Genomic DNA, 13,136 nt, shown 5'->3' with positions numbered 1-13,136 from the left:
CCTGGGTGATTTTATTTTTTTAACTGAAACTGCTTTGGTTTTTGCTGTATATCAGGTAGCACCACCCCCCCCCCACCCCCCCAAAAAAAAATGCAGCAATAAAAATATCTTTAGAGAAAGACTGATTATACAGATCAGCTAGAGAAAGTCTAGACTCAGATAGTGGTGAAATTAAGCCAGTTCATCTACAACACCTAGTCACATCTTTCCACGACACTCTTATTAAAACATCCTCCCCCTATTCTGGTATTCTGCTCACACATGTAGCCTGCTGCCTGCCACGCACACTTGTGTAGATACCCTCCCTTCCCTCAGCCTGCAGTGTGCTGGCCTGTCGTAGTAGTGAGGTTTCAGACCTCATCCTGCTTTGTAATTACAGAGGTTTGGGGAGCCGGCTGCTGTAGCACTGCAGTGCTTGCCGACGATGATGTGAAAACCCTGTCCTGCCACCTCATACAAGCCTTTACTTTAGAGCAGTTGACAAGCCTCAATGCTGTCTACTCTCATCTGTCTCAATACGATGTTACATCTTACAAGACAGGAAAGGTAGGGTCCGATTCTTGTTTTGCTGACTCAAATCACTTTAGAGCGACCTAACAGTGTTTTGGATTAAGGATATATTTTGACTTGATAGTGCAGAGCCGCGCTGTGTGAATCTCCCAGCTTTTCACAGCAGGTGTGCTAAACTCTTCGTGTCTCTCTGCTATCCCAGATGGCGTGTCACGGGCTTGTGCAGCCCTCTTCAACGAGCTGAGGAACACTGTGTTCGGCAAGGTGGCCCAGAGCTCCATCCGACGCATCGCCAAGAACGTCTTCCTCCACTTGCATAATCTGGATCTGGGTTTCCATCTCAGCCGCCAGACAGGAGCGCTGTCCAAGGCCATTGACCGCGGCACACGGGGCATCTCATTTGTACTCAGTGCACTCGTCTTCAACCTAGGACCCACTGTCTTCGAGATGGGCCTCGTCAGTGCCATTTTGGTGAGTCTTGTGGTGACATCCATGCAGATACTAATGATGGTAATCATAAATCCTCAATCTTAGGATAGTACCAACAACAGTGATTACTATTTTCTTGTATTTGTAGTTGCTGTTACTGTTTCAGTCCTTGCTAGCTCAGGACCTTCCATCACCTTGACACTCTTCGCAGCAGATTGTCCGGAAATTAACTTCGGGGATATTGTCTCATTTACATTCTAAATGGAATATGAATCCCCATAAACTTTTGGTGGTAACACAGAGCCCGTTAGTGTCAATGATGAATCTCAAAGCTTTGTAGCAGCTTAATGTCCTCCCATGGAGTATGCCCTGAACAGATGCCCCCCTCCTTGGCCACCACTGAAAGAATGTCTATAGCTTCATGCTATTATTCCACGTTGGACAATAATGTCAGCTTCCCTGTAATGAGGGCAGACTCCATTGCCCAAATAGCTAAAGCATTAGCACGATTAGTTCTTGTAGTTTCCCCTCCATTTGTAACACTCAATTTCATAGAGGAATGGTCAAAAACAGTATGTTCTCAAAAACTGCCCTGTGACGCCAACGCTGGGCTCTGGTGTTCTGATGTGGTTGCTTGACTTTTTATCACAACGCCGTTGAGTCACAGCATGTAAAAGATCCTTTGTTTTGACTCTGCTTTTTCTCTTTTGCAGTATTACAAGTGTGGCGGACAGTTTGCAGCAGTGGCCTTGGGTACCTTATCAGCATACACCCTCTTCACCATTCTCCTCACTCAGTGGAGGTAACACTGAGGATTTTTGTGCTACTCCTGTCTCTGTCTGTAGTTTAACAGGTTGTTTTATTGCTTACAATTGTTATCTCTTGAAAAATATTCAGTAAATAGCTCTGTGGCTGTCTGTGCTGACAGTTTTAACGTTCACTTATAGGCTGAAATATGTGCATCAGAAAGTGCTTATGTGATTATGCCTCTGCACGCAGGACTCGTTTCCGGATAGAAATGAACAAAGCAGACAATGAAGCCGGCAACGCAGCGATCGACTCCCTCCTTAACTATGAGACCGTTAAGGTGAGATCCAGCCCCCCACACAACCACACAATACACCACTCTTTCAGCCTTTCAAACAGTCCTTCTCTTTTTATTTCCTCCTTTCTAGACTTTTCTTCTGTTCAGGCACATTGATGTGAATTTCTCTCTGTCTCTGTCTCTCTCTGTCTCTGTCTCTCTCGGTCTTTCCCTGACTCTCCCCACTTTCACGCACATCCTCCAAGTCATCACAAGAACAAGTTAAACTCTAAAGTCAAGTTTATCTTTCTGAGTGAGAGGAGTGGAATTTACTGCTGAAAGGGTGAAAGCCAGTGCCATTCTCTGCTACAGGTTTACTTAAAGGTTATCACATTCCCCCCCGGTTATTACAGAACAGTGTCACACCAACATAAGCCCACACACCCAGGTCGGGAATGCAGTGGAACCTTTTAGTTATGCGGTGATTCAGTATTCTGTGAAATTTAAAATGGTCATATGCTATAATATATGGTTATTGTCATAGTCAGTAGACAATAAGGTTGATGTTTGGGTATTTAACTGTTACCCTGTATCGTGCCTAAAGAGATGACAGTTTTTTACCACAATTTATATATATATATATATATATATATATATATATATATAAGCATGTATTCTAGTAAAATGCTGAAAACCTCAGCATGACTTTAATGTTTGATTTGTGATTCTTGAGTAAATACTTTGTTGTACGTTGAGATAATACTGATAATTATCATGCTAGTAATATAGCTACAACTAAGGATTATTTGATTATCGATATATCTAGCAATTATTTTCTCCATTAATTGACCGTAAAATGTCACCACAAATTCCTAAAGCTCAACGTGAAGTCTTACAATTTCTTATTCTGTCCGACCAACATACCAAAACCATAAGATGTTCAGTTCACTATTCCAAAAGAGAGAAAAAAGGATGGAATTAGACAAGGGTTGAAAATTACTTGCCTATTATCAAAATTGATATTGAAAATGGATCAACTGATCATATAATCTGTTCAGGTCTATGCTTACCCATTCACAAACACATTTGACCAACATAATTTCCTGGGTTTTTAGTTTGCTCATGTTTTTTTCTTCTTCTCCTTTAGATTAAAATTGGCCCCTTTTTTTTGCACCATCTTCATTCCAGTCGCTACAAACAGTGAGACATTGATCACCAGACACTCATACTTTGCTTTATATTTTTCCCAGTGGTGTGGTTATCATGCATCTTCATCTTTTGATCGTTTTAAGCCTCTTTCTAGGTAACCTCATTGTACGTAGAACTCATACAAACATAATCCCCCATCTAGTTTCGGGTGCTTTGTTGGCTGTTCACATATATATTTTGGTCCCCGTGTTATTTTCTTTGCTGTATTATTTTGCGTCCTGTTTTCCTTAACGTTTTGTTCTGTGTTATTTTGTGTCATCTGTGCCAATGCGGCCGGATTTAGCATCACTGTGAGCTGTGAGTGTGCATATGTAATTAGATCTCCGCCCACTCAGAAATCCGTTCCACTTTCACAAAGGGCTGGATGAGAACCTTAACACGGTGCCTTGCACTGCTTCTGTTTGTCCTCCATGTGCTACTTTCTTCTCCCTCTCGCTCTGATTTCCTGCATTTCCCTATATGCAAATCAGTGGCAGGTCTTTAGCAGCGCAGCACCACTGCCGTTAGCTAGAGAGGCAAATCGCCCACTTAACCAGAGCAGAGAAACAATAGTGCAAACTAAATAAACAGCAATATTAGGTAATTGGCAGCAGAGTTGAGGAGGGTCATTGTTATGATCATGCTGTAGTTTTAAGTGCTGAATTTAGGATGTGTGCTTGTGGCTGATTCATGAGGCTTTTTTTTTTCTCCAAATGATTGCTCTATGTCTTAATCAAAATTAGTGCTGCTTGTGTGGTGAAACACTTAAGAGCTATCGGTGCTCTGTTGGTAGGTGTCTGTGTAAGCTGCTGCAGATGTAAATACAGAGGCTGACAACGGTGCCAATGATGACTACTCTAATTGTTGTTTAACTTGCTAGTGATGTTTAAGTGATGACTTATAGGTTATTTTCGGAACCGTTCCATTACCATAATCCTCATCCTCTGCCAAAGCTTCAGATCCAGAGTCTGCTCAGCGATGCAGGATCTGGATTTTGTTCTTTCGTCTTCCTCATCCTTTAAGATCAGTGGGGAGGAGATGAAGATACAGAGACATGAAAAAGTGCTTTAGAGGCCAACTGAGACCCAGACTACGCCCAGAGCGGTCACTGAGAACAAATGCAGCCTTGAGGCAGACTGCGCTTAAGCGTCTATCTGCCTGACACTGCTCTCCATGCTTCCTTAACCTTTAACCGTAACCATATTTTGTGTCTCTCCCTCTTTCTCTCTCAACTTTCTTTGCTTTTTTGAATCCTTTTGCGGTCTCTGTGCCCTGTGCTCCCTTCTCTCCTCGCTCTCTCATTTTTTTTTTTTTTCTCATCTCGGCTGCAGTACTTCAACAATGAGAAGTATGAAGCTGAAAGGTACGATGGATACCTGAAGACCTACGAGTCATCCTCTTTAAAAACCACGTCCTCGCTCGCTTTGCTCAACTTTGGCCAAAGTGCCATCTTCAGTGTCGGCCTCACTGGCATCATGTTGCTGGCCAGCAAGGGCATTGCAGCAGGTGAGTGAGTTGGGAGTTTTTAGTGGTGGTGTGTGTGTGTGTGTGTGTGTGTGTGTGAGGTGATTGAATATTCCAAATTTTGAAAAATTATTCTGTCAAGGTCTATAAACCATGAAAATATTTGAAAGCATCCAGGTGTAAAGGTACAATATACATCACCTGATCTGTATTTACTTCTTCATGCCCACGATTTGTGTCTATAGCACAATGGGGAAAAATTGTGCATTTAGAAGTAAGAACACCTCAAAACAAAATGGACACATGAAAATGACAAGTCAAACCCTGACTGAACTGGATAATAGGAACTAAATGAGAACAAAGCACAGCAAGCATGATAAAGTGGCATGAATAGGAAATAAAATAGCCTTGATGCAGAAAATGAAATCACAGTGGGTGGAGATGGAATCAGACTGTAACCAGCTTTGCTTTCACAACTTGAAAGTAGAAATGGTTTGAGTGTTTTGTTGTTGTGTGTTTTTTTTTTTTTTTTTTGTTGTTTTTTTTTTTAGATCTTATATCCAAAGACACACATATATGATACAATAGAGCTACATTATCTGTAGCTCTGTAAGTTGTTCTGTTGCTGTCGTGTAGGTACAATGACTGTCGGAGACCTGGTGATGGTGAACGGTCTCCTTTTCCAGCTCTCCCTCCCCCTCAACTTCCTGGGTACAGTGTACAGGGAGACCAGGCAAGCCCTAATAGACATGAACACTCTTTTCACCCTGCTCAGCGTCGACACCAAGATCAAGGTAATCTATTGCACCTACTAGAAAGTGAATTTAGAGTTCAAATATAAAATCTGAAAACAAAAGTAAACCCAAAAACCCTGTGAAGTCCTTTTCTCCAACAACAGCACATAATTGTATAATTGCACAAGTGGTACCAGATTTTAACACAAGACACAAGTCTTGATGTAACTCAGGTGAGTCCTCATCTATGGCCTCTTGGTGAGCATGACATGGCTTGCTGCATTAGCATGAGCTGTATTGGGATATTATGACAAATTGCACCAGAACTCTGAATGGAAATTTTTAGGTGATTTATTCAGTTAGTTTTCACTATTGTGTATCGTAAGGTCCTTGTAACAGTGAGTGAATGAGCACGGTTAGGTTGTGGAAGGAGGGGTTCTCTTTAAAGCTGTTCTTGAACTTCCTGTTCATTTTTCCCTCTGTTTCATTGACATTTTTGTAAACTAAAATCACCTTTTCTCTGTGGACTCATGCCTAAAGTGCTATATTCCCTTGAAGCATTCCTGCAACTAACGATGATTTCCAGTATTGATCAGTCTACCTATAAAATGTGGAAATGATCATTTCCCACAGTACAAGTTGACATAAATCCAGTACAGCAGCAGTCCAAAAAGATATTTGATTTACTATCACATGTGATAAAGAAAAACATCAAATCTTTACATTCTAATGGACTAATTAATTAGTCAACTAATCATTTCAGTTCTAGTACCCTTACTACATGGTGTTATTAATGTTGAATTATCTATTTGTAAATTTACCTTAAAAAACACAGTCTAAATCCTATCATCCTGTTCTTTAACTCAACCATTAAAAATTGCTATAACAGCTCATATTTAACATATAAGTCCTTATCAGTGTCAGAGCTGTCAATAATTTTTGAGACATTTCAGACCTTTGATTGCATTTATCTTCTTTTTTCTTTTTCTTTTTTTTGCATGACTCAACAGCCCATCTTGCGTCAGAAGAGCACATTTTTAAGTGCAAATGTGCTCCTGCTGCCTAACAATATGAATGCCATTCCCGGCTCTGGCCTATAATTACAGTAGGAGAAATTAATCTGTCTAGTTATTTTTCACTCATCAGTAACACTCCTCTCCATTGTGATTCCCTGTGGAATGGCACTGCCCAGCAGGCCATTACTGTCTACTGATTTTTTTTTTTTTTTTTTTTTTTTTTTAACATACAACACATTGGCCTATTATGTAGATGTAAATATTTAAAACTCCGCTTTACTTGAAACTGCTCCACAAAATAAAAAATAAATGATTTTGGCTTTTATTCCATACTGGGGAGGGGGTGGGGGGTTGTGTGAAATTATCATCTGTTTATACTAATGGACTGTGAGTTATTTGTGTAAATTGGCTGAGGTGTATTGTGGGTGATTATGTTGCTATTAGGTAGTATAGAAACGGAGCAGAACAGGTTTTTACTCTCAGGGTAAGGACAGCGCTTTATTCACTGCTGACCTTGGCTGCATCTCAGCACTATGGCTCAGCTCACTATGTACCGAAAGTTTTCACGCCTATTGATCCTTCAGTCACCATGCAGCGTGTGAAGATTCAGACGCTTTTGAAACAACCTCTCGAATTTCCTGTGAATGTCTGTATGTAGTCCATGCTGGCTCTGTGCTCCAGCATTATCCCTTTTCACAAGGTGTTGGAGTAACGTTGCGTCATGTCTGCCAGTGGCTGTTCTGTATCAATCTCCTCAACCGTTTCTTGTTTCGTTTGTCTCAACCCTCTGATGGTTTTCTCTAGGAGAGGGATCTCGCTCCGCCATTAACCATCGCACCGCAGGAGGCCACCATCCGCTTTGAGGACGTCTATTTTGAATACCTAGAGGGCCAGAAAGTCTTAAACGGAGTGTCCTTCGAAGTGCCTGCTGGGAAGAAGGTGGCGATAGTAGGTGGCAGCGGGTCAGGGTAGGTCACCTTTCATAGAAGTTCACAGACTGTCAAACTTTTTAGCCAGGTGTGTTTTATCTCATTTGTATGTGCAGCCAGTCTTGTCAGATATCATCAGTAGACTGTGGGGGTGCAGCCCACAGACAGAATGACGCTGACGATTGGTTCCACGTCTGGTTGCAGGAAGAGCACCATTGTGCGGCTGTTGTTCCGCTTCTATGAGCCCCAGCGGGGGAACATCTACGTAGCGGGGCAGAATATCCGAGACGTCAGCCTTGACAGCCTGAGGAAGTCTTTGGGCGTCGTACCTCAGGTCTGAGGCACACCAACACAATAAAATACACAAAAAACACATATATATTTTTGTTTCTTCATTTATTCACCACAAATGAAATGTACATGTCTAGACATGACTTTTTTATTGTAAATGTAATATATTATTGATAACGAAATACAACAAGGGGGCAGCATAGAACAATGTAACATTATGAATTAACAACAGCATTAGAAATAAGATGAGTTTTCACTGCAGTGAGCTCAGAGGCTCATCTGAACAGATGGTACATGAACAGTATTTTTGTCATTTGCGTTCTTTCTCTTTCTCCCTCCTACCCTTGTTTTTGTATCTGCAGTCCTGTTTTTCTGTTGCTGCAGCAATAAAAATATTCTCTGAAGCCTCATTTTTTTCCTATAACTGTGTTGTTGTCAGGATGCCGTTCTGTTCCACAACACCATCTTCTACAACCTGCAGTACGGCAACATCAACGCTACACCAGAGGAGGTGTACCAAGTGGCGCGTCTAGCAGGCATCCATGATGCTATCCTCAGGATGCCCCATGGCTATGACACCCAGGTTGGGGAGCGGGGCCTCAAGCTGTCAGGTTTGCTGCACTATTATGGCTGCTGTTTAAATATTGTCTCCTGCAGAAGCAAGTGAAAGAGCTGTGTGTTTTGTGTATTTCCCTGGATGGAATAGCAAGCCAAAACAAGTGTGTGTGTGTGTGTGTGTATAGATGGATAGATCTATATCGATCGAGATAGATAGAGAGAGAGAGAGATTATAATCTATCTCTGTCTATGCTGCCAAGAACATATATTAGGATGATAATTGGCATGTCGCATGTTGTGTTGCTTTGAGAAGTTTGCACAGCTGTAGATTATATAAAAAAGTCTGTGTGACTATGACAGTTGAATATTACTTTTAAGACTTTCATTATGAGATGTTCTCTTGTAAGATGAGGTGATAATGAAGCTTAAGTTCATTATTAAATTTGAACTTATGAGATTCATTTTGAGACTTGATCTGTAGCTGCACAATTATTTTTTAGTTGTCCTCTTTTACGTGCTGGATGAACTTGTTTAATGTTGTCTTATTTGATCTGCAGTGATCGCATAAGACTGTGTAGTATTTGGCCCGTAGCATCACTCTGCAACTCATTTGGCCCACGTAAACACACTGTGTGTGTGTGTGTGTGTGTGTGTGAGAGAGAGAGAGAGAGAGAGAGAGAGAGAGAGTGCTTTCACTCAACATTCAAGATGCAATTACTGGCAGCACAGATTTCTTTATGTGGAGTGACTGAGTGAGTGAGAGAACGGACAAAATAAAGACATGACTAAGTTCTCATTAATTTCACTGCTGCTGTACGTGACAGCTGCCAGCGAGTTTGCGGGGGGGGGGGCAGTCTGGGCTGTGAGGCTCCTAACTTCCTTCATGGCTGTTCTCCGCTGCCAGCAATATTTATATCTGCTGAACGCTGCTTGCTTTCAAGAGGCCACACACAGCTCATATGTAATAAAGGCAGAGTTAGACACAGTGGGAGAAATCTTTGCGTCCTGCTGATTTTCCTTCTCAATTAAATGAAAGTCTGTTTTACCAGGCTGAAGCCTGTAGCATTGGCATTGTCTGAGCGTTGGCCCTCCGTTTGAGGTAATTATCTGATGAGAAGGGCCAGAGAGCGGCCTGCTGTATCCTCACACGGTTCAAACATTTTGGCTTTTGCCTGGTTTGCTTTTATTGATATCTGTTGGTTTGTTGCAGGAGGGGAGAAGCAACGGGTCGCCATCGCCCGCGCAATACTTAAGAATCCACCGATCCTCCTGTATGACGAAGCAACATCCTCCCTCGACTCGATCACAGAAGAGGTGGGTCTGACAGCGCGTGAACACATACACACTGACAGAGACAGGCATGCATACGTAACATACCCACGAATGCCCATTCTCTGCTGCACATACAGGTTGACACCTCGCTGTGGCTGCATACACATTTAGCAGAATAAACACCCACTCAGTCACCTGCTGTAGGTACACAATAATTCAGCTCAGTCCTGCGTCACATACCTGCTGTGACATACACACACACCCCCTACACAAGCGCGCACACACAAACACACACCACCCCCATGTTCTCCCTTGCCACCTGCCACTGTTTTCTCCTACTTAATCTCCAGCTCAGCTTAAACCCCACAGTCTTTGTAAATGTTACATTTAATGAGAAAGTTCAGCATGCCGTCTCTGAACTTCAGAAAAAAGAGTGGGGCAGTATCTGGCTGTTAATTGAGATTTTCTGTTGCTTCTTATCACAATGTTTTTTTTTTGTTTTTTTTTTTTAATTATCATATGTAAACATTGGAAAGAAAAGCATATGAAGCTGGATGTTGCTGAGCAACATTCTGTTGACTCGGCTTCTCTTTCAAATCAAAGTTTACATTTCATATATATCCTGTCATTCATGCACTCAAACTTTTTTTGGAAACCCCGGAAACAATTTTCTTTTGGATTAGGAGATACTCCTTTTAAATCTTAACAGTGAGTGATTAGGTTCTTTGTGGTGTTTGTGTACTTCCAGAACATCCTGAGTTCAATGAAGGGGATGGTGAAGGACAGGACAACAGTGTTCATCGCCCACAGGCTTTCTACAATCGTAGATGCGGACGAGATTATAGTGCTCAACGAGGTAAGAACATATCCACTTATTTTTTTACTTGATCTCGTACCTTCCCTGGTTAACATTTCCAGTTGTAATGTCAGGTTCATAAAAAGCAAATAATACGGTTCAGAGTTTTCTGAGTATAAACACGCACCGTGTTAATTGCCAGTCCAATTAGATGGTTTTGCATTGAAGGGAAGGATGATGACCTGCACTTTGCGTGACCTTCAGTGCACTGTGTCTGCCAGCAACATGAATTTAGCAAGTGGCCTCTGCTTTTGCCACTCATTTATTCTGAGTTACCTTTCTCCAACGTACGTGATGAAAACATGCTTTGTTTAGCTTCTCTCATTAACTTCAACAACAACAAGACACTGTTGGTAGAATTGAATGTATTATTTTGTCCATAAGGGCTCATTAAAGCAGTCAGACTCGACTGGCTGTTTTGGTCAGATGGCGTGTCTTGTTTGTCTCGGTGACTAATAATGTATGGGCCAGCTTCCCAGACACTGATGAGGCCTCATCCAGGACTCCACGGAGATCGGCATCCAAATGATTTATCTATACAGTTTTTGGCCTGATGTGCCTTCGAGACATGGGGAATGTTTTTAAAAATAAATATCGAGAATCGTTTTTGCTCCATTGTCATTGTGCATCAGAGAATCCAAGCGAAAGAGAAAAATGCTGCAGTATGTAATGGGTTGGGCTTAAAACACAAAAAGACACAGAGCGAAGTCAGTTATTATCTGCAAAATAAGAGCTAATATGAAATGGATCACAGATGAAGTGACATTTTCAACCAGTGCTAGAGTCAGATAGGATAAAATGAGAGGTTTCTTTGAACTGTGGCGAGTGAGCATGTGTCGTTCCGTGTTCCCAGAGTCAGATGGCAGGGATCAGAGGGTCGTGGTGAGGAGGCATGTTTGCGTGTGATGTCGCCATGGCGTTTGCTGGTGTCACCAGCAGAGGACTGCCTGGGGTGCTCATTAAAATAACGAGCAGAAGCAGTCACGTGCTCATCTTGGGTACACTAAAGATGATGCCAACACCTCTGCATGCTCATGGGAGGTGGGGGAAGGGGGTGACTTCATTTGTATTTGGCTGTGTGGGAGGGCTGTGTGTGCGTGCGTGTGTGTGTGTGTGTGTCTGCGAGTCTGTCTTTGCAAGAGGAATTGCAACAGTTGTTGGGGAGGCGGCAGGGATTCTAGGGGGGAGCTGACTCTCTGCAGAGAGTGTGGTTAGTGTTGTTTGGTCATGATGAGATGCTAACTATAGGACTCTGTGCTCATGGCCTCTTGGTTTTCATTCCATGTGTGCTGCAGCTATATTTTTTTGGCAAGTCTATGTTTCATATGTTTCTTTTTTTCTTGATTCCCTGCTCTTTTTTTCTCTCTGCCAGGGTAAAGTGGTAGAACGAGGTGACCACCACACCCTCCTCAGCATCCCAGACAGCTTGTACTCAGACCTGTGGAACACCCAGAACAGCAAAATCCTCAACAACAAAAAGAGCTCGTCAGAGCCTCCGGCTGAGCGCCTGTCCCAGAAGGAGGAGGAGAGGAGGAAATTGCAGGAGGAGATCCTTAACAGTGTTAAGGGCTGTGGGAACTGCTCCTGTTGAGAAAAGCTGCCACCTCCACGTCCCTTCATCCCTCACAGATGGCCTACGCTGGAATCCGCTGGAGTCTGTGCAGCATTGGAGAAGGAGCGGGGTAGGGGTACTTCCCCACTACCCACTCCCACTTCAGCCAAGCCCCCCACCCATGTGACTATTCCTCCTCCTACTCATGTGAATAAAGGCCACTGCTCGCCAAAGTGAAGGAGGAGGAGCAGAACAGGGAGCAAGTGTGTTTAGCACTGGCTGGTGTCCAGAGATAGAGCTTCTATGCCAGTTGCCTCAGCTGAAGCCAAACATAAGAGACCTTGAATATCACATACGTGTGTTTAAGACATCTGTTAGTCAACATGGTAGCCCCCCCCTCATTTTTGACATCAGGTTTATTGACATCTTCCATTGCACTGGAAACAGATGAGAGTACACGTAATGACTTACATATGCCTTGATGGTGACACTAAATTTGTATTGATTAAATTTTTTAAAAATGATTTTCAAAATAAACTGAACCTAAAGTTTGCGTTTTTATATCAAGGATGTGTACATATGACTTCATTCTGCGATTAAGTTATCACAGTAAAATACTTAATTTCAGAGAATATTTTGCAGTATGTGTTTACCTGAAGAACACTATTTCATAAAGTGGATACTTCATTAGGATTCAGTCATAATGCACATTTCCCATGTCAGTTTTCCATGCATGTTCTAAAAATATCAAATTTGGCAGAAAACCAAATCTTCTAGACAAATTACAACACAATGTGGATGTTTGGGACTCATGGATGTAAAAAATGGCGCTCCAGTGAATTAGCAGTACGTCACAGACACATTCATGTAAACATAAAACTCTGAAAAAGACAGGAAGTGACTCTAATAAATCATGAATGGTTTTCACCGCAGTTGGAGCCACATTAAGAGGCAACAACTTGAAAGCCTCCTCTGGGAACATTTTGCAGTCATATCATTTAGCGTTGGTTGATGGGCCTCTTCTAATGAAAAGTTGTTCATAGAGTTTTAACAGTGCTAAGACAGCTTTTTGTATTGTATGATCAGAATATAAAGACAGTACATGTATGTCCTCATTTTCTGAGGGCTGTTTTGGCTGTGATATGCAGATTTTGATAGAAGTGTTGGTATGGTATCTATAAATGTTACAAATATTAGTCGGGTGTCTTGTACGATACACACAATGTGAAGCCTGTTTCAAAATATTCTAGATTATGTTGACTGTGTCAGTACACTGCAGACAGATTAATAAATGTTTGCTTTTGTCTAAATTA

General features: G+C 42.0%; 1 protein-coding gene across 2 annotated transcripts in view; it reads left to right on the top strand.

Moving 5' to 3' along the window:
- Positions 1-13,136, top strand: part of abcb7 (ATP-binding cassette, sub-family B (MDR/TAP), member 7) — a 24,612-nt gene extending 11,476 nt beyond the window's left edge. For both annotated transcript variants that reach the window (XM_046029827.1, XM_046029828.1), the window contains 11 exons: positions 713-981; positions 1,653-1,741; positions 1,939-2,026; positions 4,483-4,657; positions 5,252-5,409; positions 7,170-7,333; positions 7,499-7,628; positions 8,025-8,196; positions 9,354-9,457; positions 10,164-10,271; positions 11,644-13,136. In XM_046029827.1, coding sequence (XP_045885783.1) covers positions 713-981; positions 1,653-1,741; positions 1,939-2,026; positions 4,483-4,657; positions 5,252-5,409; positions 7,170-7,333; positions 7,499-7,628; positions 8,025-8,196; positions 9,354-9,457; positions 10,164-10,271; positions 11,644-11,862 — 1,676 coding nt within the window. In that variant the 3' untranslated portion in view covers positions 11,863-13,136. The remainder of the gene's footprint in view (positions 1-712; positions 982-1,652; positions 1,742-1,938; positions 2,027-4,482; positions 4,658-5,251; positions 5,410-7,169; positions 7,334-7,498; positions 7,629-8,024; positions 8,197-9,353; positions 9,458-10,163; positions 10,272-11,643) is intronic.

The sequence above is a fragment of the Micropterus dolomieu genome, linkage group LG19 (genome assembly GCF_021292245.1).
Source record: "Micropterus dolomieu isolate WLL.071019.BEF.003 ecotype Adirondacks linkage group LG19, ASM2129224v1, whole genome shotgun sequence".
Taxonomy (NCBI): Eukaryota; Metazoa; Chordata; class Actinopteri; order Centrarchiformes; family Centrarchidae; genus Micropterus; species Micropterus dolomieu.
Note: the sequence above shows the minus strand (reverse complement) of the source record. Positions and strands in the feature narration are given on the sequence as shown.